Here is a 23,883-nt window from a genome sequence, read left to right as displayed (position 1 = left end):
ATTTAAGAAAAGAGTACTCTGAGCCAGAAGTAGAAGGAATGTGACTTGCAGGTGGCTTTAAGCTTCTTTTTATGTCTAATGCTCTGTAACAGTTAAAAGATGTTGTTTTGCCAGGGAGGCCTTTGATATTGAATGCATCATTTTCTTCAACACTGAATGAGTTCAAGAAGTCAACTCTATCCTTGACTGCGAGTAAGTGGCAGGGTACCTGACCTCAAAGGAAAAATCCACAGGGTCAACCAGGAACAGCGAGATTCCTCTACAAAGCTCTCTTACTGGATATGCTTCAGTGGGGGTGCTAAAAGTCGGCTGTGTGACTTTAGCAGAAGTAGTCTCTTACAGCACTCATGATCTTTGAGTCTTTTGGGTCTTTTGGGTCTTGGGCCATGGTCAGCGGACTCGATAATTCTCGCCTCGGTGCCTACTCCAACCATGGGTCCCACTCAGCAACTCTGGGCAATAGCTTGCTTAATCTCTACTAACGGCCCCATCAGCGCCGGGGATGCTTGTCTTCACCTTGGAGATGCCCAGGAGGGACCATCTCACAGGGAAAGCCAGGATGGGTTCCCCAGCGGTATACCGCGCCGGGACTCCCCTTTGCTGGGGCAGCTGTGTGCTTTACAAGTATACGACATTTAACATTTAACATTTATGATTAAGTTCTTGATGCATTTAAACTTCTTTCTGCTTGCCATTAATGGACATTATTTTCCTATCTTTCATAATAAAAGTCATTTTTCCATGATATGGTAGTCTCGAAGGAACAACCTACAAAGGTAGCGGATAATGTTACATTGTGTTTCATGTTTTTCTTCCCACAGTGGGCCTTCACAGTCAAGACATACTAGCGGCAAGAAATGAAAGAAATGACAAAAATTCAATCAAAAAAGGCTGGAAAACCATTTCTGCATACAAGGACATTATCAGTACTTAAAAATCAAAATGTAAGTGATTGAGAAATATTTTCTGTCAGAAACAGAAAAAAAGACAAGCAGCTAGGGATTAGGGAGGGTTCATGTTTAAAGGCGCAAAAAAGAGGACTGGCTTTACTGGCAGTAAAGGTCAAGATAGGTTAGATTTGCTGCAGGTTCATGAAATAATTTAATTATTGTTTTTCACAACTGAAATTTAAATTGTCTTCCTTTTAATGAAAAAAATGAATTACATTTTAGTAATTTCATCTGTAGTTTAATTTACAAAAAAATGTTCTTTCAAAACTTTCTTTCTAAAAAAATGCTTTTCACGAATTGAAAAAAATGCTATGAGATCCAGGAAAATGGAGGTATTATTCAGTGTTCATGGCTGTAAGTGATAATTCTGTAATGGAAAAATATTGCACTGTGAATGGGAAAAAGTTCGTAGTTAATGGTCAACTAAAACATATTGTATTTTGTAAAACAAGTATACTTTCACATTACTGAACATTGTTCTTAATCAAATGGTTTATATATGAGGCTGCATACAACCTTTCAAACTTTACCTTTCGGCAGGTGTAGAAATCTTGTGGACTTTCCTTCACTTCCTTCATTTCATTCAATTCGTTGAGCATCATATGCAGCTTGAATTTGGATGAATGAAAATTTAGGCGTTGCGTTGCATATGTGTTTCTGAAACAAATGTACACATAATTTTTAACTTTCTAAATATTTTGTCAATGATGCAATGCTCCTTGTTTATAGTACTGATTGTTCTGGTGTAGAAATCTTTACTGAATTATGCTGTAAAATTCCCTTCAGGAGAGGTTCCTGAAAGACCATTTAACAATATTGGTCACATGTGGCATGGTGACGAGAGTCTGCCAAATATCAGTACTGTGATCGGTAAATGTGGCAGTCAAAAGGCCTCATTAGTATGCTCAGATGGAGGACTGCAGAGGATAGTAGTCCTCACATGTCTACATTCACAGTTATTTTAAAATTGTGTTTGTATTGGAACTTCTGCCCTTTAAGGAAAAGACAAAAAAGTAACACATTGTGAAAAGGGACAGGTGGAAACATGCAGTGATCTCCGTTGTCTGGCCTCACTGATGCCTACAGCTGGCTCTTGGAAATATAATAAGGCTTAATTCCTAAATCTGCATCTTCAGTTGATGTTCAACTGAAGATTCAGCTTTAGAAACAAGATAAGGCTTAGGGCTTGATCTAGAGTTTGACAGACATACCATTGTTTCTCCATCAAGGCGGATCTCATCCATCTGCCAGGTCAGTGGTAATCTGCCTTCCGTATCTATGGCGTAGCCTAACGGATAACCATCTGACAGTCCAAAATGGCAGACAATAACCTGAGAAGGCAAATGTCGACCAAATCATGGCTAAAGTGAATTCTGGCTCCAGCACCAGAAGCTGGCAAGAAAATATCCACAAGCTGTGGACCGCCTTGCAGGGGAGAGTGTTACTACATTTGGATGACCCACCAGGAGCCCCTGGCAACTGGTGGTAGGTCTCTCATTCCCCTCAACCTAATGCCCTAGAAGGAGGAGGTGTTGCTCATGCTCTTCACTCAGGGCATTGTAGAAAATCCAGTGGAGACTTGTACTTCTCACACAATATCAAATTCACCCCTTCTCTCTAATGCAAATATCTACACTAAGGATAGCATATTATCATAAGTTAGCTACCTGGTGTCTCTCACAACTCACAGAATTCTCCTTAACCTAACATATACAGGAAACACAACCAAATAGATGTAATTTTACCTTTGGTCAGCAAATCATCCTCAACCTCCCATGCATCAACCACATCTATCAAACTATCCATAACAATGAAAGATCAAAATAATGTCTCTTGGTTTGGTACCATATTAAAATGGATTATGTGTGATAGTAGAAGTTGAAACAGATGAATCCATGTCAATAGGAGAAAAATGCTCCAGTTCTGGCTTTGAAATTAACATATCACCACATTCCAGGAGTTTATTTTTATTATTTTATTTGGATTAATAAACAAACACACATGATTCAGATGATACATAAAAGCTAAGGAATGAAAAACTTGAGTCATAGTGAAGTTGATGCAGTTTTTAATACTGCCTTGTAAATAAAGAAAAGGAGTTAATGCCACCAGAACGTTGGAAAAGTGACTTTCTGGTGGTGTTACTTCCTTGAACGTATGTTAGAAATTAGTGTATTGCTGCCCAGCCACTGTGTATCTAGCTAATATACCCACACCTACAAAAGGGGCTAGGTGGAGTTACAGAGAATCAGCTAACCGAGATGTTTTTGAATCACACCTGCATATTTCCCATTAGAAATATATCAAATTTTTTTATGGTGCCTGCCACACAGTGCATGGTTTTACAGGGGGGTTCCTTAGGTACCCCTTCGGCTACCAACTTTAGGCTGCGGGGCAAAAGTGTCCTGCCACGGGCCCCCAAAGTCACTTTCCGACCTTCTTTACATGTCAGAAAGGCCACCACGAAAGGCTGTGGGAATCTAACATCATAATCTCGATAGCGGAAATGTCATCCATAGGGGGTTACAGTTCGGTTCCAACCGACATGAATACTCTGAGAGCCGGTCGGAACCGAGTTAGACTGACTCGCCAGTTTACATTACAACCTCGATTATTGTAATCGGGCAGTTGGAACCCAAACCGACCAAGTCAATGGGAGAGTTTCCAAAATGGTCAGGAAGGCTCTGACTGTCGGTCGGAGGCTTTGTGGTGCCATTGTAATCGGCTCCCTATGTGTAAGTTCATTTTCTGAAATTTTTTATTTTTTGTATTTTTGAAGTACTGTTGTACCTCCTAAAGACTATTACAATAGTGCCATAGTACTTTGGCCTTTAATTAAAAAGGATTTCAGTGGCTTTGAACTCTGTCTACTGCAGGAAACAATACGTCTACACCCCTTTACTAAATTCCATTAAAATCCTGAAAAGTGAAGGGTGTATTCTATTTCTGAGATAAAATCTTGTCTTTGAAGCCGCCTTCCACTTTTTGCACTACTTCAAAGCTGCCCAATTAGATCCTACCATTCTTGAGGAGGATGAAGAACAGGAAGAGCAGAGGATGCAACAGGAGGAACAGGAGGTGAAGCACAGTCTAAAACTTCAGGAGTTTGCTGTCCGGCTGTTTTTTTCCTCACTAGCTGAGAATAAAGTAAATTGAAAACTGGTCACCTGCAACCTTTGTAAAAAGGTAATTTCTTGTGGCAACCAACGTAAGTACTCTTTTGGGACAACAGGAATACGCAAGCACCTGGAGGTGAACCTCTCAACCAGTTTGGCATGAGCTGAAAGAAGGCAAGAGAAGGACTTACAAGCGACTACAGCAGCAACATCATTAGCTGGCACTTTTTCCGACATTGCAACACCTTCAACTTCTTCAACATGGATAGGACCTCCACCCACTCCATGGGCCTCATTTATGAGGCCCCTTGCGCCATCGGAACTTCACTTTTCATGAAGTTCCGTGGCGCAGAAGCCTGCGTGGTATTTATCAGGCAGCAGTACGCCAGTTTTTGTGGCGTACTGCTGCCTGATAAATATCAGTCCCTTTAACGCAGTGTTCTGCGTTAAAGGGGCGTGCAATGGGTGTTGCTGGGGGCGTTCCCAGCAACATCCATGGCCTTTTGACACTGCCCCAGATTTACGAGAAATCGTAACTCTGAAGCAGTGCCAAAAGCTTACGCCTCCCCAGGGGAGGCGTAAGGGAGGCGCAACAGGGAGAAATGTCTTTATTTCTCCTCGTATTTCCTTTTTCTATGTGTGCTGCATTCTACAGCACACATAGAAAGAGGAAAAGCCTCTTGTGATTATTTTTGTACAGAAAGGTTTCCCTTCCTGTACAAAAATAATCTTCCCCGCAACGCAGGCACCCTTGCACCATTGTGCAAGGGTGCCTGCGCTGGCGCAGGCAGCCCATTGTGCGCTGGCGCAAGGGAAAAGGACAGGAATGCGCCGTATCTTATAGATACGGCGCATTTCTGCCCATTTCTTTTGCCGTACGGAAGCGCAGCAGGAAGGCTTGCTGCGCTTCTCTACGGCAAAAAGTCATAAATGAGGCCCCATCTGTCCAAGCCTCGGTATCTGCTCCTGGCACTGTTGTGGCAATCCACTTATTGAGGCAGGCTAGACACATTGTGGACCAGTATGCCAAGACTGTAACATACTGTCTACTGTACTGTGCCATACAGTAATAGTTGCGGCAGAGAAGGATCTGAACTTACAGGCTCACCTGTGTCCTCCCCAACATCCTTATTTTTTTTCTCCCTGTGTTGTCCATCTATTTGTTGTCCACCTTTTTTTGTTGGTTGGCCTGTGAAAAAAAAGCAAACCTTCCAGAAAGATGGTTTTAAGAAAAAGGTTATATTAAGAACTAACCAAATATCTACAAAAAATAGAGATTTTGCTAGTATTACCCACATTTTGTCACCTAACAGAAATAAGAAACTGTAATTAATATATTAATATAAAGATAAACGATAGTTACAAGGTAAGATAAACAAGTACCTTATGGTGGCTACACACAACATGGTAAGTTTATAATAGAGTACTACGGGGCGTAGCTCAGGCTTCCGTGAGCTCCGGGACGGTGAGGGAGCTTTTCCTTAGTTTTTTGGCACTTAGAGCCGCGATGAATGGCTTGAAATGTACCCGCAATGTGTACAAACCTGAGGACATCAAAGGGTTCTGCTCCAAGAGGTCCCAGCGGTAAGCAGACAGACTGTTTTCTTTATTATGTGCAGACGCGAGTGAATGGCAACTCACGTCCTCCATTTTGTTTTTCCCGCAAATGCCGTTTTCCACCACAGAGAGCTGCAGCTTTCTCTTGAAACATGAGATACGATCTTTGGACACTCCCATTTGAGTCTTTTCAGGAAGTCTTCCTTTGAAATACATAATTTTTGTGATGGGCCTAATTTATTTTTAATGCCTTTTTGCTTTTGCTGACAGGGAATTTCTATTGCCTGCTGTACATTTCCTTAACCTTCTGTGCTTGATTACAAAATGCATCACCACGCTCTCATCAATATGGGGCATGATCTTTCAGTTTTTTTATGCTGGTTTCTTTGCTTTTGGAGAGCTGATTTTCGATATCCTGAATGACTTTTTGAGGTATACTCATTTATTTATTTTTTTCCAAATTTAACGTTTTTTGCTAGAAATTTATACTATTTGGCTGTATTTCTCCTCGACATTTTTATGCCTGTTCAGTTGTAACTTTCATGTATGGGTAGAACAAAACCAGCTCAGTGTTCTAAAGCAATGTTCTCTGCTTCTGTGGTGGATTATAATCCTTTCAGTGTTCTTCAGGATAATATGTCTGATTCGGAACAGGTCTCTTTAAGTGTTCCATTGACTAATGTAATGTTCCTTTACCTCCTTCTAAACCTATGTTAAAGCTACCTGGCACATAGGCTCAACCTTTTGTGAATAGGGTCAAACAAGATCCTCCTTCTCCAATGACATCTCCTCCTCCAGTCTCAATGGAGTTATTTTCTGGAAGAAATCTGAGCTCTTAAACCCTATAAGGAGGAAACTAATATCTGTCTTCAACAATTGGATGACAAATGGTCACATATGGAGAGTAGGGTTGTCCAGTTGGAAAATAAAATGGAATCTTTTCATACTACTATGGTGCAGGTTCCCTCTTTGCTGTCTCAGATTTCAAGTCTTCAAAAACAAGTTGAGAATCTTGAAAACCGTAACAGGCATAATAATCTACGCATTTACGGTCTAATAGAGGGACTTGAGGGATCCAATCCTCCTTCCTTCTTCCAGTCTTTTCTTCTGAAACTTTTGGATATTCCGACCTCTCCATGCTTGAACAAGCTCATCGTTTGGGCCATGTGTCGATTTCAGCAGCTTCATCAACTAAACCAAGAGGAGTGATACTGTATTTTTTAGTGTATACAGATTTGTTGAAAGTTTTACAGGCTGCTAGAGTCAAAGGCAAAATCTCTTGGCAGGGCTCCTCTCTTCTCTTTTCACAGGATAATGCCAAAGCAACAGCTGAAGAAAACAATTTTTGGACATGAGGCCAGCTTTACGGAATATGAATGCCAGATTCGGTCTTATCCACCCATGTCTTTTTAAAGTCACGTATAAAAAAAAAACTACAACCTATGACGATCCCCGTCTACTTCAAGACTTTCTGGAGAGCTGCAGACAGGAAGGTGTGGATGTTTCACGTTCCAGTTTTTGATCTTTATTGATCCTCTATGTTTTATTGGACTGCTCAGATTATTTTATTGGATTGCTTCGATTATTTGCTGGTATAGTGTTCTTGGTATTGTGTCTATAACTTGTTCTATTTTCTTGTCTCTTTAGGTTCATCCCTCTCATATCTGTTTATGTGATTGCCAGTTCATTTGATAATATTGTGTCTCCCTTACGTGCCCATCGTGAGTGGTCCGTATGATGTTCCACTTTCTTTTGTGGCTCCCCCACCCACGGTCCCTTTGTGTATTTTTCCTGGTATGTCATTTTTTGTATCTTATTCATGGTTTTGGTATTTTTCTTTTTAGATGATTCTTTCTCTTGTACTTTTACTTTCTTTCTTTCTATCTCTTTCTCATTTCCCACATGGCTTTTCGTCAAATACTTACTTACCTCTCCTCTTTCTTCTTTCATATTTATTATTTTTTACCACTAATTTTGTAAATTGTTGCATGTCTCATTTGGTCATTCCTGTTCTTTCTCTTATCTTCTGTTTTTGACTTACAATCTGTTTTGCAATTCTTCATATCATACTATCAACTCAATGTCTTTTACAGATCGTTGTTCACGCCCTTCTTTTTGTTAATCTTTTTTCTATCTTTTACTCTTCATTTCTTCTTTCCTTCATATTTGCAAATGTTCTCATCTTGCTTTAATTTTTTCAACGTTATCTCTTTTTCTATTTCCTCTATTGTTCTTATATTACACCAGTTTTTGCTTTTATGATGTATGGTAATGTTATTACATTCCTGTTATATGATAAATGACTAAGAATTATTTCATGGAATGTTAAAGGTTTAGGTTCTCCAATAAAACGTCAAAGGGTTTTATCTCATCTCTCTTCTTTAAATGGGGATATTGTTTTGTTACAAGAAATTCATATTGTTGATAAGGAAATTGCTAAATTAAAGCATCAGTTGGTTGGTCAGGTCTTTACTTCCCCAGGGTCAGGAAAATGGAATGATGGCTATTTTATGTTATAAATGTCTTAATATACAATTAATTTCCAAGGATGTGGACTGTGATGGCAGATGGATTTCTGTTTCTTTATTTGTTGATAACATTCCTGTAACTGTTGTTAATTTATATACTCCTACTCCTCCTGATAAGTTGTTTTGGCCTGGAGTTTTGTCTAAGTTGATGAACTACTTTGATGGTTATTTAATTGTGGGTGGGGATTACAATATGGTTTGCACCCTATCCCTGATAGGACATCTAAAACTAAATTTATACCTTCCCATATCCATTCTCAATTTACATCAGCCTTTTCCCAAAGATCACTTGTTGATGCATGGAGATTGTGTAATCCCAACCTTCAAGAATATACTATCTTTTCGCCATCCACATTTTTTTCAATCTAGGTTGGATTATATTTTTATTTCCAATAATCTTGCCCAGAGAGTCATTAAGTCTGATATAGGTTCTATATTGATTTCAGACCATGTTCCAGTAACTTTAGATTTAGAACTCCTTCCCCCTCTCTATGGTCCTCGACGATGGAGATTTAATAATACTCTTCTATCAGATCCATTTTTTACTTGTTCATTTGAACAGTTTGCTCAAACATTTTTTAAAGAAAATTAAACATCTGGGATTACTCCTCAAATTGTTTGGGACACTTTTAAAGCTGCCTCTAGGGACTTTATTATTAATTTTGACTCTCAATAGCGAAAGTCTGCTGCTAATAAGTAAATAATCCTTACTTCACAGATTAAGAAATTCAAATATTCTTATTATAATTCTCATTCTTCAAGTGTTTTAAATGATTTGTTAAAAGTTTTAATTCAATTGAATTTCTACTGAGAATGCTAACTCTTTTCTCCTCAAAGCAAGCTCAAAATACTATGGTGGTAAGAATAAATCAGGTAAACTTCTTGCGAATTACCTTACTATCAAAAAAGAGCGTACTGTTATTGATTCCATTCTATCTTCTTCGAATCAAACTTTTCATAAAACTGAGGATATTCTTTCAGAGTTTACTAAATTTGATCAATCTCTTTATTTACTAGAAGTGTAATCGAACGCTCAGGATGCTTCTATTTATTTATCTTCTATTCCTCCTTCTTCACACCCTAACTTAGACTTTTCTTTATTAGAACAAGATGTTCGGCTCTACGAAATTTCTACTGCCATCCGCTCTATTAAACAAGGTAAAGCTCCTGGTCCCGATGGTTTCTCTATTGAATTCTATTCTTTCTTCTCTTCTTTCCTTATACCTAAATTATATTAACTCTTTCTCTACTTTATTTAAACAAACTCCTCCTGAGGTTCTTTTCAGGAAACACTAATTTGCCTTCTTCCTAAAGAGGAAAATGATCCTAAACTATGTAAAAACGATCATCCTATCTCCCTAATTAATTTGGATTATAAACGTTTAGCAAAAAGTTTAGCGCTAAGTTCAGAGAATTTGTTACTGCATTTAATAGGCAAAAACAATGTGGGTTCATTAAAGTTAGACTTCTTTCTGTTATTAGTAAGTCTAAATCTTCATTTGCAGCGATTGCCTTGGATGTAAAAAAAACGGTTGATAGAGTTTATTGGTCTTTTATTTGCGCTACTCTTTCCTGGTTCGGTTTTGGTCCCAAATTCATCCATTATGTGTCTTTACTTTATTCCTCTCCTAAATCCTCTATTTTCACTAATGGTCTCATATCTCCCTTCTTTCCTTTATACAGGGTGTATGTCAGGGATGCCCTTTGTCCCCCTTACTATTTATTCTTGCCTTAGAACCTTTCTTTATTAAATGACATTCCAATTCCCAAATTACTGACTTTTCTTATGGGAATTCCCAAATAAAGTGTCAGCTTATGCTGATGATATTTTGCTTTTTCTGTCTCATCCTTAATCTTCTTTACCTGCTTTTTTGTTGAAAGATGATGGTTTCACTAAGGTTTCAGGGCACAAGTTGAACACAGATAAATACGAAATTTTTCCTTTAAATAAGTTTTGTTTCCTCTTTGATTTCATTACATCTTCCTTTCATTGGAATCCAAATCACATTAAATACCTTGGCTTATTGTTTTCTGACTCTGTTAAAAATTCCATCACTTTGAATTTGAATTACATACGTGATCTTACTTCTCGATGGAATCCACTGTTCTTATCCTGGTGGGGTTGTCTATCTTCCATTAAGATGATGCTTGTTCCTATCGTATTATTTTATATTTGTAACATGCCCATCAATATCCCTAAACACAGTTTTAAAAACATTTATTCAATCTTATCCAAATTTTTATGGAATGGGAAAAATCTAGGATGTCTTTATCTAAACTTAAAAAACCAAAGTCTCTGTGTGGTGTTAATTTTCCAGACTCCATCAAATACCAACAGGCCTTTTGTCTTAAACAGTCAGCCTTTTTATTACAAAATAATGACTTTGCTCCTACTCCCCTATGGGCTGTTCTAGAGAAATCTGTCTTCAATCCATTCTCTTTACTAGAATGTTTATCTTTTTCTTTTAAACCATTTTGTTATCCCCTTCATTTTTTAAGAACAAATGCAGGATTCTTTCTCCCATTTTTATGTGATTCAAATCATCTAGAGAGAGATTTTTAGCCTCTTCTGTTTGGTATAATGTTTTGATTAAAATAAAAAACATAAAGTGATTTTTTGGAAAGACTGGTATTCTAAGCGTTTAAAATACGTATCTCAATTATACCAGGATAGCTCCAGCCTCTCCTTTACAGATGCTCAATCACTCTTTTCCATTCCAGCCTCCTATGAAAATAATTATAACCAACTTATTCTAGCGATCCAAAAGTCTTATCACAATCTTTCTTCCGAACAAATCTCTACTTTTTCTCCTTCTCCTCTTCCTAATTTATTAGAGACTTTGCCATCTGCGTCTCAAATTTATAAACATGTAACTCTAGTACGAGTAGATAGAGACAAAACTGATGTTGAAATTTGCTGGGAAACTGATTTTCAATCTTCCTTTCCTACTTCCCTGTGGGATAGGATTTGGTCAAAAATAAAGAGTTCCTCTAGGGCTGCTAACACAACTCAAACATTATTTTTCATATATAATAGATTATTTATTACTCCTATTAGGCTTCACATATTGAACCCAACACTGTCTCCCAAATGCTGGTCTTGTGCCCATCCTTTTGTAGACCTTAAACATATGTTATTTGAATGCCCCCTTATTTATGAATTTTGGTTCAAAGTCTGGAAGCAAATGAATTTACTTTTTTAATTCTCAATCACCCTTTAATTTTGTTAGTATTTTTCTGGGTAGTGTTTCAGAATATTGGTCATCTCAATCTGACAATTTTTACATAATTGATTTACTTCTCGCAGTAGCTTTCCAGCAGCTTACTAAATCTTGGAAGGATTCTTCTCAAATATCCTTTCAGGCATGGTGGTATGGTGTATCTATCACCATAGGCTTGATAGGGCTTATGTTCAACCTGCTTCATTAGCCATTAAAAGGGATTACTTATGGCTACCAATCACCTCCTTTTTAGATAACTCTGTTCTTTCTGCAAATTCTCATAACCCACAAATTGAAGAAGTGCCATAGCCTCCTTGAAGTAATGTTTTACGAAAATATTTATTTATTTTTTAATATGTTGTGTTTCTTTTTATCTGAATTTCTACATTACTCATTCCATGCTTGTTATATTACTAATGCTTTTTTTTGTTTTATTGCTGGTGATTATCATATGTTGCTATTTTCAAAAATGTATGAATCTTATTCTTTCAACGTTTTCTTGTTGAGCTTTTAACCTGGTATTATTGCAAATTCTTTTAATAAACTTTCACTTTAAACTCAAATAATACGGTACTACAAAGATATCTGAATGTATTTAAAGTGGGGGTACAATGTCGTAGAATAGAATGGCACAAAGTGTCGTAGAGTGGTGTACAGTACAGTATTGTCGTATGGAGTGTCATCAAGTGAAGTCTCATTGAGTGTACTGTTGTTGAGTGTAGTGTCATTGAATGTAGTGTCGTACAGTGGCATAGTAGAGTCTTGGGCCCCATTAGGATCAGCCTTGAAAAGCTCCCGGAGCCCGACCACCCGCAGAGCTGGTGGTGGTGGACTCGAGGTCTACATCCTGCGCCCTCTGGTGCTCGGCCAGCGTCTCGGGTGGCGTATAGTGCAGCATACCGGTGGTGGTGAGGGGCGTCTGTGAATCCCTTCAGCAGGTTGGCCCCAGGCTGTGGGCTTCGTCTACAGACTCCTATGGTGAGTGGGGCAGAGACCGGCTGTCGGTTCGGGCAGCGGCGCGTGTAAGACGTGTGCCATCCCAGGGCCTGGCGAGGTGATCACTCTGCACCCCCCCTCCCTGCGGTGAGGCTGATTTCTGGACCGGGGCATTTTGGTGCGCTGTCTCCTGCTGGCCCTCATGTGTAACGGATGGCGGGAACCGCCCACAGCTGCTGTGTCTGCAATACTGGGCCTGCTCTTTCCCTGCACTATCAGTCTGCCATAATAGGCCAACCTCCAGCGGGGCCTGGGAACGGCACTACCCCTGGTAAGTGAGGCAGGGACTGGCTGTCAACCCGGGCGGCAGCACGTGTGGAGATGCATGCCCACCCCTGGGTCTGGCGCTCTGGGCCATTCTCCACCATCTCACTACAAAGTGGCCGACTCTGAGACCGGTATGCCCCGGCGTCTCCCACCACCTCCCTATGTGGAGGGCAACAAGGCCTGAAATGGAGCCTGCTGAGGAAGCGGTGCGTGGCCTATTTACTTTCAACACCTGTGACCTGCCCCATATAGCTGATCTCCTGCTGGGATGAAGCCAGACATACCATCCGGTAGGTGGGGCGTGCACAGTCTGTCTGATCGGGCAGCGCACATGTGGCATCATTTGACCCCCCTCTCGGACCTGGCGTGGTGGGGAATTTTGCGTCCTCCACCGCTTTGGCTGATCTCAAGGCTGGTATGCTCCGGTGCACTGGGGGGGCTGTCTCCCGCCGGCTCACCTTGAGGAGGTCACCCAGGCCTGCGACGTGGCCTGCTATCTAGGCGGGGCTGGGCCTTTCCTTTTCTGATGCCTGCGGCCTGCTCCTCCAGGCCCACCTCCTACCGGGCCTGAAGGTGTCTTCATCGTCCTGTGTGTAGGGTGGGGGATCGGCTGTCGTGTCTGGCAGCAGTACAGGTGGGGAGAGGCACAAGCCCCTCCCGGTGTCCTCAACCACTCTGAGACTGTCCTGGGGCCACTGCAACCCGGTACGCTGCAGAGGCCTTCCTTCCCTCTGACGTGCGGTGTGGGGATCCGTGAAGTCCAGAGTATGGCCTGCTGTGTCAACTGGACTGGGCGCTCCGTACTGTGTGCTCTTGGGGCCTGCTTTCCGGGGCAAGTGTTTGTGGCCACCACGTCGGATGGCAATCCTGTCCCTGGGTGACTGCCTGGTTCTCTCATGCGCCGGTGGGGTCTCCGTGCTTGTTGGGTTTCCCCCACACCTGGTCCTTGTTACCCAACCAACGACTGGAACTGCCACCAACTATGGGGAGAGACAGGGCCCCCACGTGTTACGGGTCCACTTTAAATATCAAAACCATACAATTATGGTATTCCCGGACTACACTAGGTAGGTGCAAAAACTCTATCGCTCCTATATGAATGTTAAACAGAAGCTGAGGGCCCTTTCCCTACAATATCAGCTCCAGTTCCCTGCATGCCTGCAAGTTATTTTCCAAAACCAAACACAGTTCTTTGAATCACCCCAGGCAGCGTGGACATGGCTGATGGAGGAACATCCCGTCCGCCAGAGGTGTGACCCCTCTCTGGGACCTACAGGCTCCCAGCCCAAGGGGCCAAGGTGCCCAGGATGCCGGCTCCGCACGCAATCTCGTAGGGGATGCCTATCGCAAGCAACAGCATCCAGATCCTTGAGCGTGGCGGCCCATGGGTCCTGAGGCTCTTCCAGCCAGTCAGGCTCCCTGCCTCGCACCAGGCACCGCTCTACCAAAGGCTTACCTGGACCATCCTCATTGCCATACCGGGTGGGCTCACCTAGACCAGACTCAGATATTTCTGGCACTCCGATTCTTTGAGGGCCTGTTGGAATTGGTATGCTGTCCATTGACTATCGGGACGGGTCACTCCCTCAAAATGAAATGAAAAGAAAATGTATAAAGCGCGGTAGCTGCCCTGAGGCGTCCTAGCACTAAGATGAGTGGTGCTGTCAGGTAAAACTGCTACCAAGAGATTTTATTCAGATTTCTAGAAAAGGAAGGTTTTTAGGTGTTTGCGGAATAGGAGTAAGTTGGGCTCGGATCTCAGATGGAGAGGGAAGGAGTTCCACAGTTTGGCCGCGTTATAGGAAAATAACCGGTCCCCGCATCTTGATCTCTTGATCCTAGGGACTGTGACGAGGAATGAGTGTGCAGAGCGGAGCTGTTTGGTAGGGTGGTAGGGAGTGATCAAAGAGTGGTTAATGGCAGCACCTGTTTTCCAGAATGCTCGATGGGAGATGCAGAGAGTCTTGAAATTAATTCTCTCCCTGACAGGAAGCCAGTGAAGGCTTCTCAGACTAGGCTTGGCTGAGAGACGGCGGGGAAGCTGAAGCAGAGTTCGAGCAGCACAGTTTTTGTATTATCTGGAGCTTCCGTAGGGTATTTTGGGGGTTTCCAAGGTAAAGGGCATTACCAAAATCAAGACGGGACTGAATTAGGCCTTGGACTACGGTCTGTCTTGCCCCAAAGGGCAGGAGGGGGAGGATCTTTCGGAGAAGCCTGAGAAGCCCAAAGCAGGTGGCTGATAGTTTGGCTGCCTGACAGTTGAAGCTAAGAGATTTGTCCAGCCAGACGCCGAGGCTTTTTATAGTGTCTTTGGGTGTAGGGGGAGGGCCAAGGCAAGCGGGCCAGAGTGACCTGATCTTGGGGGCAGGAGGGTTACCGAGGAGCATTTGCTCTGTCTTGTCTCCATTTAATTTAAGGCATGAGGAGGTCACCCAGTTGTTGAATTGCTCTAGACAGCCCCTCAGGTTAACCTGTGCTTTGTGAGGATCTAGCTGATTGAGGGATACCACTAGCTGAGTGTCGTCAGCATATGTGATGATTTTTATCCTGAACGGATGGACTATCTCAGCTACTGGACTCATGTAAACATTAAATAGTGTCGGGCTCAGAGAAGAGCCCTGCGGCACCCCACAGCCCAGGGGTTTGCTGGGGGAGATGGTATCACCCTCAAAGACCTGGAATGACCGGTCGTCCAGAAAAGATTTAAGCCAGGCAATTGCTGTCCCTGAGACTTCCAAACTGAGGAGTCGATGCAATAGATTTCTGTGGTTCACCATGTCAAAGGCAAAACTTAGATCGAGAAGGATGACTGCACCCGATCCTCCCGGATCCAAGATTCCCCTGGCTTCTTCTGTCACTGCGACCAGGGCGGTTTCGGTCCCTTGCATGGGACAGAAACCCATCTGAGAGGGATCTAGTAGATGGTTGATATCGAGAAACTCAGTCAAGACCTTATTGACGTGTTTCTCCAACATTTTACTCATCCAGGGGAGCAGGGAGATGGGGCGCTAGTTACTGGGGTTGTTGGGGTCTAGATTTGTTTTTTTGAGAAGCGCTCTGACCATTGCTCTTTTCCAAGGGGATGGAACAATGCCTGTGGAAAGGGAAGCATTGAGCAAGTCCAGAATGGTGGGGAGGATACTGTAGGTGGCAGAAACCAGGGTGCATGGGGTGCCGGGTCACAGGGAGAACCGGACTTTACTTAGTGCATAATGAGGTCGAGCGTCTCTGGGACCAGGGGTGGAAGATTTTCAAGAGTGTTTGGGGGGTGTCGCCCAGATTCCGATGGAAACGTGGGTGTGCAATCAGAGTCACTGTCGGTAGGGGAAAAGGAGATTTAGATCTTTTTAATTTTTGTGAAAAAAATCCGCCAGGTCGTTGCAACGAATTTGTGTTATGAGCGGGGGGGTTTTGAGGAAGCCTAGTGAGGCTTTTTACGATCTGATATATTTCTTTTGGCTTGGATGAGGCTGCACTGATTTTTTCTGTATAAAAAGATGATTGTGTGGTTTTGATCTCGTTTTTATAGGACCTTATCGCTTCCCTGTGGATGATTTTACTTGACGGGGAGTAGTCTAGTCGCCACTTCCTTTCCCGTTTTTTTGCATTGGCGTTTCATCTCCCGGAGTCCGGGGAAGTACCAAGGTGCAGTTTTTAAATTATGCGTAGACTTAATGCAGCGTATAGGAAGTATAGAGTCCAGTGAGTTTGAGATCCAGTTATTATAGTTTTCGTAATCTAGAGTGGGATCCTGAATTTTTGAGGGTCTGGAATTTTCTAGTGCTGTTATCCAGTTCTCTAGGGGAAGTTTTGACCAATTGCACGATTTACGTGTGGTTGTGTTCGAGAGGAGGGGGGTTTGGGTGTTCCAGATGAGGGGGATCAGGAAATGATAGGTCCACGGGAGGAGGGAGGGGGAGCCCGCCGTGAGGTCTGCGCAGTTACTAAAGACAGGGTCAAGAAGGTGGCCTTTGGTATGGGTAGGGGAAAGAACAAGTGTTTTAATTGTAGTGCAGAAAGACTGGCTGTAAATTCCGAGGCGGAATGATCTGACTTATCTTCAAAATGTATGTTAAGGTCCCCCAGCAGAGTGTAATTAGATGGGCTACTGGCTAGGTCAGCAACGATGGAAGGTAGAGCTGTGAACCTGTTTAGGGTTCCAGGTGGGCGGTAAATAAGTGTCCCGGAGAAGCTGCAGTTGGGGGAGAAGTCAATAGAAAAAGAAAGACTTTCACAGTCTGGGATTGGATGAGAAGAGCTATATAGCGGTCCTTGTAAATAATTGCCAGGCCGCCCCCTTTCTTGTTCGAATGATCCTCCCTACCCTTGGGGGAGGGCTTGCACCAGATCTGGTTCTGATTCCATGGTCAGCCAGGTTTCTGTTAAGAAAAGGGCATCTGGACAGAATTCTTCCAGGAGCATAGAGAATTCTATGTGGTGTTTCGGGAGTGATCTGCAGTTCAGGAGATACATTTTTAACTCCAACTTTGCCTTTTTGGAGTGGATCCGAGTGAGCTCGAAATTGCACTGAGGACAGAGGGTGTGTAAGTCCAGTGGGTGCCAGGAATGGAGGCATAGGGCCCGTGTTGTGCCTCTCATTTTGAGGAGAGAGTTGGGGCTGTAGCTCCTAATATGGTTGGAAAAATGTGCAGGGGTTGTGGCCCCTGGCCCATGCCGGCCGCGGATGGGCGCAGAAGGGCTCGCGATTGGAGGCGGCTGGTGATTGGCCTGCCTGCTTCCTGGTACGCCCTTCACTCAAACGGCACACAGCCGTGGTGAAGAGGGGCGAGGGAAGCGAGGCAGTGCAGGACGTGGAGTGAGGGTAAGTGCGGTTTTAAAAGTGCCTAATCGTCTTTCAAAACAATTCTGAGCAGCGGTTGGCAGCCGTGGTTATGTTAGGAGCCTTACCAGAAGAATATTTGTTGTTCAATGTCGCCTGGGTCTAAAATACCGGCGATCGAGTGAGCCTGGCACCGCCCTCCCGATTGGAGGTGGCTGGTGATTGGCCTGCCTGCTTCCTGGTACGCCCTCCACTCAAACGGCACACAGCCGCGGTGGAACGGGGCGAGGGAAGCGAGGCAGTGCAGGACGTGGAGTGAGGGTAAGTGCGGTTTTAAAAGTCCCTAATCGTCTTTTAAAATAATTGTGAGCAGCGGTCGGCAACCGTGGTGATGTTTGCAGCCTTACCAGAACTAACGTTGTTGTTCAATGTTGCCTGGGTCTAAAATACCGGCGATCGAGTGAGCCTGGCTCCGCCCTCCCGATTGGAGGTGGCTGGTGATTGGCCTGCCTGCTTCCTGGTACACCCTCCACTCAAACGGCACACAGCCGCGGTGGAACGGGGCGAGGGAAGCGAGGCAGTGCAGGAGGTGGAGTGAGGGTAAGTGCGGTTTTAAAAGTCCCTAATCGTCTTTTAAAACAATTCTGAGCAGAGATTGGCAGCTGTGGTGATGTTAGCAGCCTTACCAGAAGTAGTGTTTTGGAATTGGTATGCTGTCCATTGACTATCGGGATGGGTCACTCCCTCGATGGGGCTCTTTTACATTGGTAGACTTCTGAGTTCAAGTTTTTGGTTCACATGCCGTTCCACTGCTTATCTGTCATTTTGTAGCGGTACTCCACGCACCCAATAGGAGCATTGTAGTTTGGTACTGTTCACATGGGGGGTCGACAGATGCTTCTGTTCTCGAAGTGTAGGGTGGGGGTGAGGGGGAGGTTTGGGAAGGTTTTTCTCCTTATGTTATTGTTTGTTTGCCTTTTTGTTTCAGCACCCAAAGAATGGTACATGCTTCCTCTGCAGGCAAATATGTCCTTATTGCAAGCAATTGCCGATCCATTAGAGGGCTTCCACGTGCATTCGCGCACCCCTGTCAGACTGCACACCCTAGAATAGGTACCCCCTATCCTGACTGCTAGTACTACACCTAGGGTGTCTCTCCACGCGCTGTTGTGGAATGGTATTCTGGACCAGCATAAACTCACAGTGGTTCTGCGCTATGCCCAACGCCTCCACATAGATATCCTCATGCTTCAAGAAACGCACCTCCAAGGAAATTGTTGTCCCTTTCTGGTACGCTATGGATACAATAGAGTATGGCACTCTGGTTTCTCCAGGGGCTCCCGCGAGGTGGCTATCCTCATGAGATGCACTTTGTCCTTTGTCCTCTCCCAGGTGACTCACAATCCTCAAGGGTCATTTCTGTCAGTTTGAGGCTAATTGGCTGGCTCCCCCCTCAATCTTATGTCTGTCTATGCCCCCCCCCTCAATGCTCTCGCCCACACTAGCACATACTGCTGCCTAGGTGAGCACTATGCCTCTGGGCATCACGGTGGTTGGAGGCGATTTTAATGCAGTTTCCTCCCCGGCTCTTGACACAACAGGTCCTTCCTCTGCCTCTTGAACGGCGCTAGCGAATCAGCTCAAGAATTGGTCCGAGTCACTGGGCCTCTGTGATACATGGCGCACATGGCAAACCCGCACCATGCAATTCATAAAGACGTCTGCTGCCCACCATAGACAGGTGCGCATAGATGCGATCTTTGTCCCTGCAACTGAATGCTCCGAGATTATAGACGTCTGCATCCTGCCTAGAGGTATTTACGACCACTCTCCTGTGCTCCTTGGCACGGGGGCTCATCTCCATTCGGCCCGCAAAACATGGAGAATGAACGCATGGGTCCTCCAAGACAAGGAGTTCAAAAAAATGGTGGAGGCAAAACTTAAGCACTACTTCCTTATCAACGAAGGCGCAGTAGCCTCTCCGGGTACCCTATGAGAGGCAGGAAAGGCAACCATGCGGGTTGTTGCGAAGGGACAGCTCTGGAACCAGAGGCAGGAACAATTGCAAGAAATCTCTTATAGGGAGGCGCAGGCGCTTTGCTTGGAACAACTACTATCCCTGTCTGATGACACCACCCAGGCCCGACAGCTTGCTCACCTTCGGAAAGAAATTCGGCAATTATCCCTGGATGCTGCTAAGCGCCTATGGAGGTTGTGAGTTGCCAGAATCTATGGCTGGGGCAACGAAAATGGTACGATCTTGCACAAGCTAGCTACGTACCACAGGGTGAACCGCATTATCCTCGAGGTGGTAGACGAGGCTGGAATGGTGCACCGCGATGGCCAACACCTTTGCTGCCTACTATCAGCATATGTACACTGCATGTACCCCTGACCTATCGCTCCCTGATCTCCTTGAGCGGGGTGGGATGCGTCTCGGCTGGAGATGACCGCCCAGAAGGATTTGGATGCCCGGATTCTAGGAAAAAATCAAAGAAGCGATCTCCCTTACCTCCTCGGGCAAGACCCCAGGCCCAGACGGCCTTCCCCTAGAATATTACGCGACATATTGCAAAATTCTAGGGCCCCGTCTGGTTGGCCTAATTTCAGGAAGCAGTGGGGAGAGGTTCCTTTCCGCCAGAGACGATCTCACCACCATCGTGGTCCTCTCAAAATCCCAGCCTCCCTCCCGTCAATGCGCGGACTATTGTCCCATCTCCCTCCTCAATACAGAGGTTAAGCTATATGCCGCCATTTTGGCTCAGCGATTGAAGCCCTACTTAACCTTCCTGGTCCACTCAGACCAATGAGGCTTAATGCCTCAACGTGGGACCGGTCACTGCCTCTAGAGGCTGCAGCTGGCTCTAGCCCACCGGCACTTTCTTACCCCATACTTGGCTCTCCTGTCCATAGATTTTGAAAAGGCATTTGATTCGTTGTACAGGATATATTTGCAGGACGTGCTGGCGGAGAAGGGGTTTGGGCCTCAATTTAGGGCTCTGGTTCAGGTCCTTTACACCCACCCGCGAGCGCGTGTGTTGGTCAATAGGGTACTGTCAGAGGCCTTCTCCATTAGCAGGGGTACTAGACAGGGATGTCCCCTCTCGCCCTTGCTATTCGCCCTGGCGATGGAGCCCTTGGCTTCCCTGGTGTGGGCCGAGGGCCGAATTTGTGGCTGGGAGTGGCCCAATGTGGAAACGGACAAGATCGCACTCTTTGTGGAGGGCGTCCTGATTTTCCTGGTTGAACCAGCCTCCTCGGGCCATACTGCTTTCAGATATTATAATCCTTCGCGCAGGCCTCTGGGCTTCGACTTAATGCCAGAATATCAATTTTGGTTCCACTGCACCTCTCTAGGGATTGCTACGATTGGCAATCCACCATTCCGCTTCGGCGACAATCCTTTCAATACTTAGGGATATGGATCACCCTTCTTCCCAAATTGAGCTGGTCCCTCAATGTCACCCCATTGGTTAAAAAGGCCAAAGAGGATCTTCATAAATGGAAGACGCTACCCCTTAACCCCCAGGGGACGGTTGCTCTGTTTAAAATGATGATCCTCCCCAGATTTCTTTCCGTCCTTCAAAATACCCCCTTCTCCTTTCCCAGGACCTGGTTCCGGGACCTGGACAGTCTGGCTTAAAAGTTTCTCTGGACTGGGGGGAGGGCACGCCTGGCTCTGTCTGCAAGTCGGATCCCCTCCTTTGATGGAGAAATGGGGATGATGCACTTATATCTTTACTTCTTGGCTGCGCGTCTCCTGGTGGTCAACGACTGGTTCAATGGGGGCTGGGTGGGTCCAGGAGTGACAAGATATTTTTTAATACAGCTATGATTGTGTCCAAGCGTGACATAGCGGCGGCATGGAAATGTCCTGGCCCGCCTGACCTTGGGAGGTGGCGAAGGGGGGTAGTTTGGTACGCGACCCAGGAGAGAGCCCTTTACGTGGTGAGAGGGTGTCGCAAAAAAAACAAAGGGTGTGGGAGAAGTGGTTGGGTACTGTGGAGGGTACGAAATGATTTGCTTCACTACTTTTGCCTGTGTATGTCTTATGGGGTATGCTTTAATTGCAAGAATGTAATTGTAATGTAAATGTAATTGATCAATTATCTTCCGTGCTTTTGCTGATCTGTTCTATGTGCTGTAAAACATAAAATCCATGTAGGAGTTCATGGGGACGTGACATCTGATTAGTCAATAGAGTTGGGCACGTGGACTATAGAAGCAAAGTCTAGCAAGTCATTGGTGTTGGCCCTGCATTTAAAACTCCCCATAGTCGTATGAACATGTGGCCTTACCTTCGGGACAGGTATTGATGGACATTGGGGTTCATCCAACATGAAAATATACCAATAGCAGCAACTGAGAAGGTAAACATTGGGACCAGTGGCGTCGGGGTCCCAGGCGGCTTATCCACTTCGAAGGGTGGGTCAAGGTAGGCCATCCCACCAAACACCAGACACTGAGATTATGTGCGTGAGCAGGAAATCCAAAACAGCTTATCACCCCATGTGCTCAGGCCTATTGGTCTCGTTTGTGGGTTGAATATGGTGGAGAGGCAAGAGGTGTTCTTCTGCACACCAGACCCAGCCTCGGGTCATCTAGTAATACCGCCCCACAGGCCTGGCCAATTCAAGTATGGGTCATCACCCATGCTGCATTTCCATAACGGTAGGGGCCTGCGGACGGGAAGACATAGCCCACCATATGTCCTGTGCCAGGAAGGAGTACGAATAGTAGCCTAGATTATTTTCTTTTCTGAAGCCACTGATGAAGGTGACTTCTTCCGAGCAGGGGGTGGTAGGCTCAATGTGCTTTTCAGTGGGGTAATCACTGTCCTCACTTGCCTTTGTGTCTCGACCTGAGTCTTGTGCATTGCGATTTTGCTGATGTGGGTTATACTACTGCACTTCTGGAGAGAGGGCTGCTTGTGAAACAAAAATGCTTTCCTCTTCTTCATCTTCCGCCATGATCAGATTGGTTTTGGATTCCCTGCTCAGCTGGCTTTTACCCCTTCATCAAAACTTGCAGTTTTTGGGCCACTACAGTGCGCCTCCTATTGGATCGTATGGTGTTTTCTCAAATGGGTTTTTTGGCCCCTGGTACCATAGTTTGTACCAAACTTACCACGACTAACACTTTCTCCATAAAGGGAGCATATGGCAATGTTCACCTCTTTCTAGTTAACCGAAAAGGAGTTCCTAACTCAGGAGTTCAACTTTCTGATGATTGTGCAACTGCCAATGTCAGATGAACTGGTGGTAGGTGAGCGTTTTGACATTTGACTCTCTAGAGTATCTACTTCTACTGAGGTGGTTGCGGATGTAGGTCGCTGCTGGGGCTTTGCAAATATGGCTGCTGGGGGCAGTGGTGGTATCTGTGGTGGTATCACTACCAGCAAATTGGAATGAGGTAATGTCGTTCTCCACTGGGGCTGAGCTTGATGACGGGCTTGTCGTCATCCTCCTCTTCTACATCTTCCTCAATAACTCTAAAGCTTTCTGGAACCTTTCTTTTCCCTAGTCTCATCTTAGGAAGTATCTCTATCTCAGACTGAGGTGGGAACTAAGGAATCACTGACATATTATAGAAAATGAAAAAATCGGCATACACCAATATTGAGTTCTAAATATCGATAACAAAAAAATCAATGTTTTATACTTATTAATAAAACTACAAAAATATTGATAACACAATATCGTAATGCAAAGATATCGACTGTACAAAAATCGAATACACAAATATCGTAATCCAAAATATTGAAGGTTATAAATAAACATAGTACATTTCAAAAATAACGATAACAAAAATATAGACATCAATATTATCAAAAATAATAAAATATCGACAACTCAAAAATACATAAAAAGTAGTATTTTCCACATTATAATTCAAATAAATAACATATACACTCATGTCACATTTAAACTGTAAAACAAACATAACTAACACAATTTATACAACATAAAAGAAATAAAAGCTACTACAGAAACGAAAACATTTAAAGCAAATACACTCAACATCTACAATACTTAAAATAAATAAAATACTCTTTTTAAAACAATATACCTGCATAATGTCCTTCATTAAAGAATAAAAAATACAAATTCTCGACGTTGCCAATTTACATTCAACTAAAATATTTAGCAAACTAAAAAAAATTCAAATGAACCAATAGAAACACAAATAAATAAACCTGACCAATAACATACAACTAATTGAATACTCACTATGTAAAGAACTAAACTGAAAACTATTACACCTTCAATGAAAAAATCAGGAAGGAGAAACTCTGCCAGATTTCCAACACCCTCAAAGCCAACTACAAATAACAAAAAGTAAGTAAATAAAATGTTTTAAATAAACTGTTAATTTAAATGTAACCTACATTTTATTTACTTACTAAAAATACTAAATTATATGTTTTATCTCTTTATATTTCCACAACAGATCTAACTATAAAAAAAT

The 23,883-nt window shown here is 43.8% G+C and overlaps 1 protein-coding gene across 1 annotated transcript in view; it reads right to left on the bottom strand.

Moving 5' to 3' along the window:
- LOC147712585 (AMP deaminase 1-like) overlaps positions 1-23,883 on the bottom strand; it is a 2,876,771-nt gene that overhangs the window by 1,676,399 nt on the left and 1,176,489 nt on the right. Inside the window, exon 6 of the mRNA XM_086923285.1 lies at positions 1,481-1,607. Coding sequence (XP_086779411.1) covers positions 1,481-1,607 — 127 coding nt within the window. The remainder of the gene's footprint in view (positions 1-1,480; positions 1,608-23,883) is intronic.

The sequence above is a fragment of the Lissotriton vulgaris genome, chromosome 5, assembly GCF_964263255.1.
Source record: "Lissotriton vulgaris chromosome 5, aLisVul1.2, whole genome shotgun sequence".
NCBI lineage: Eukaryota > Metazoa > Chordata > Amphibia > Caudata > Salamandridae > Lissotriton > Lissotriton vulgaris.
This window is presented reverse-complemented; position numbering and strand designations above follow the sequence as displayed.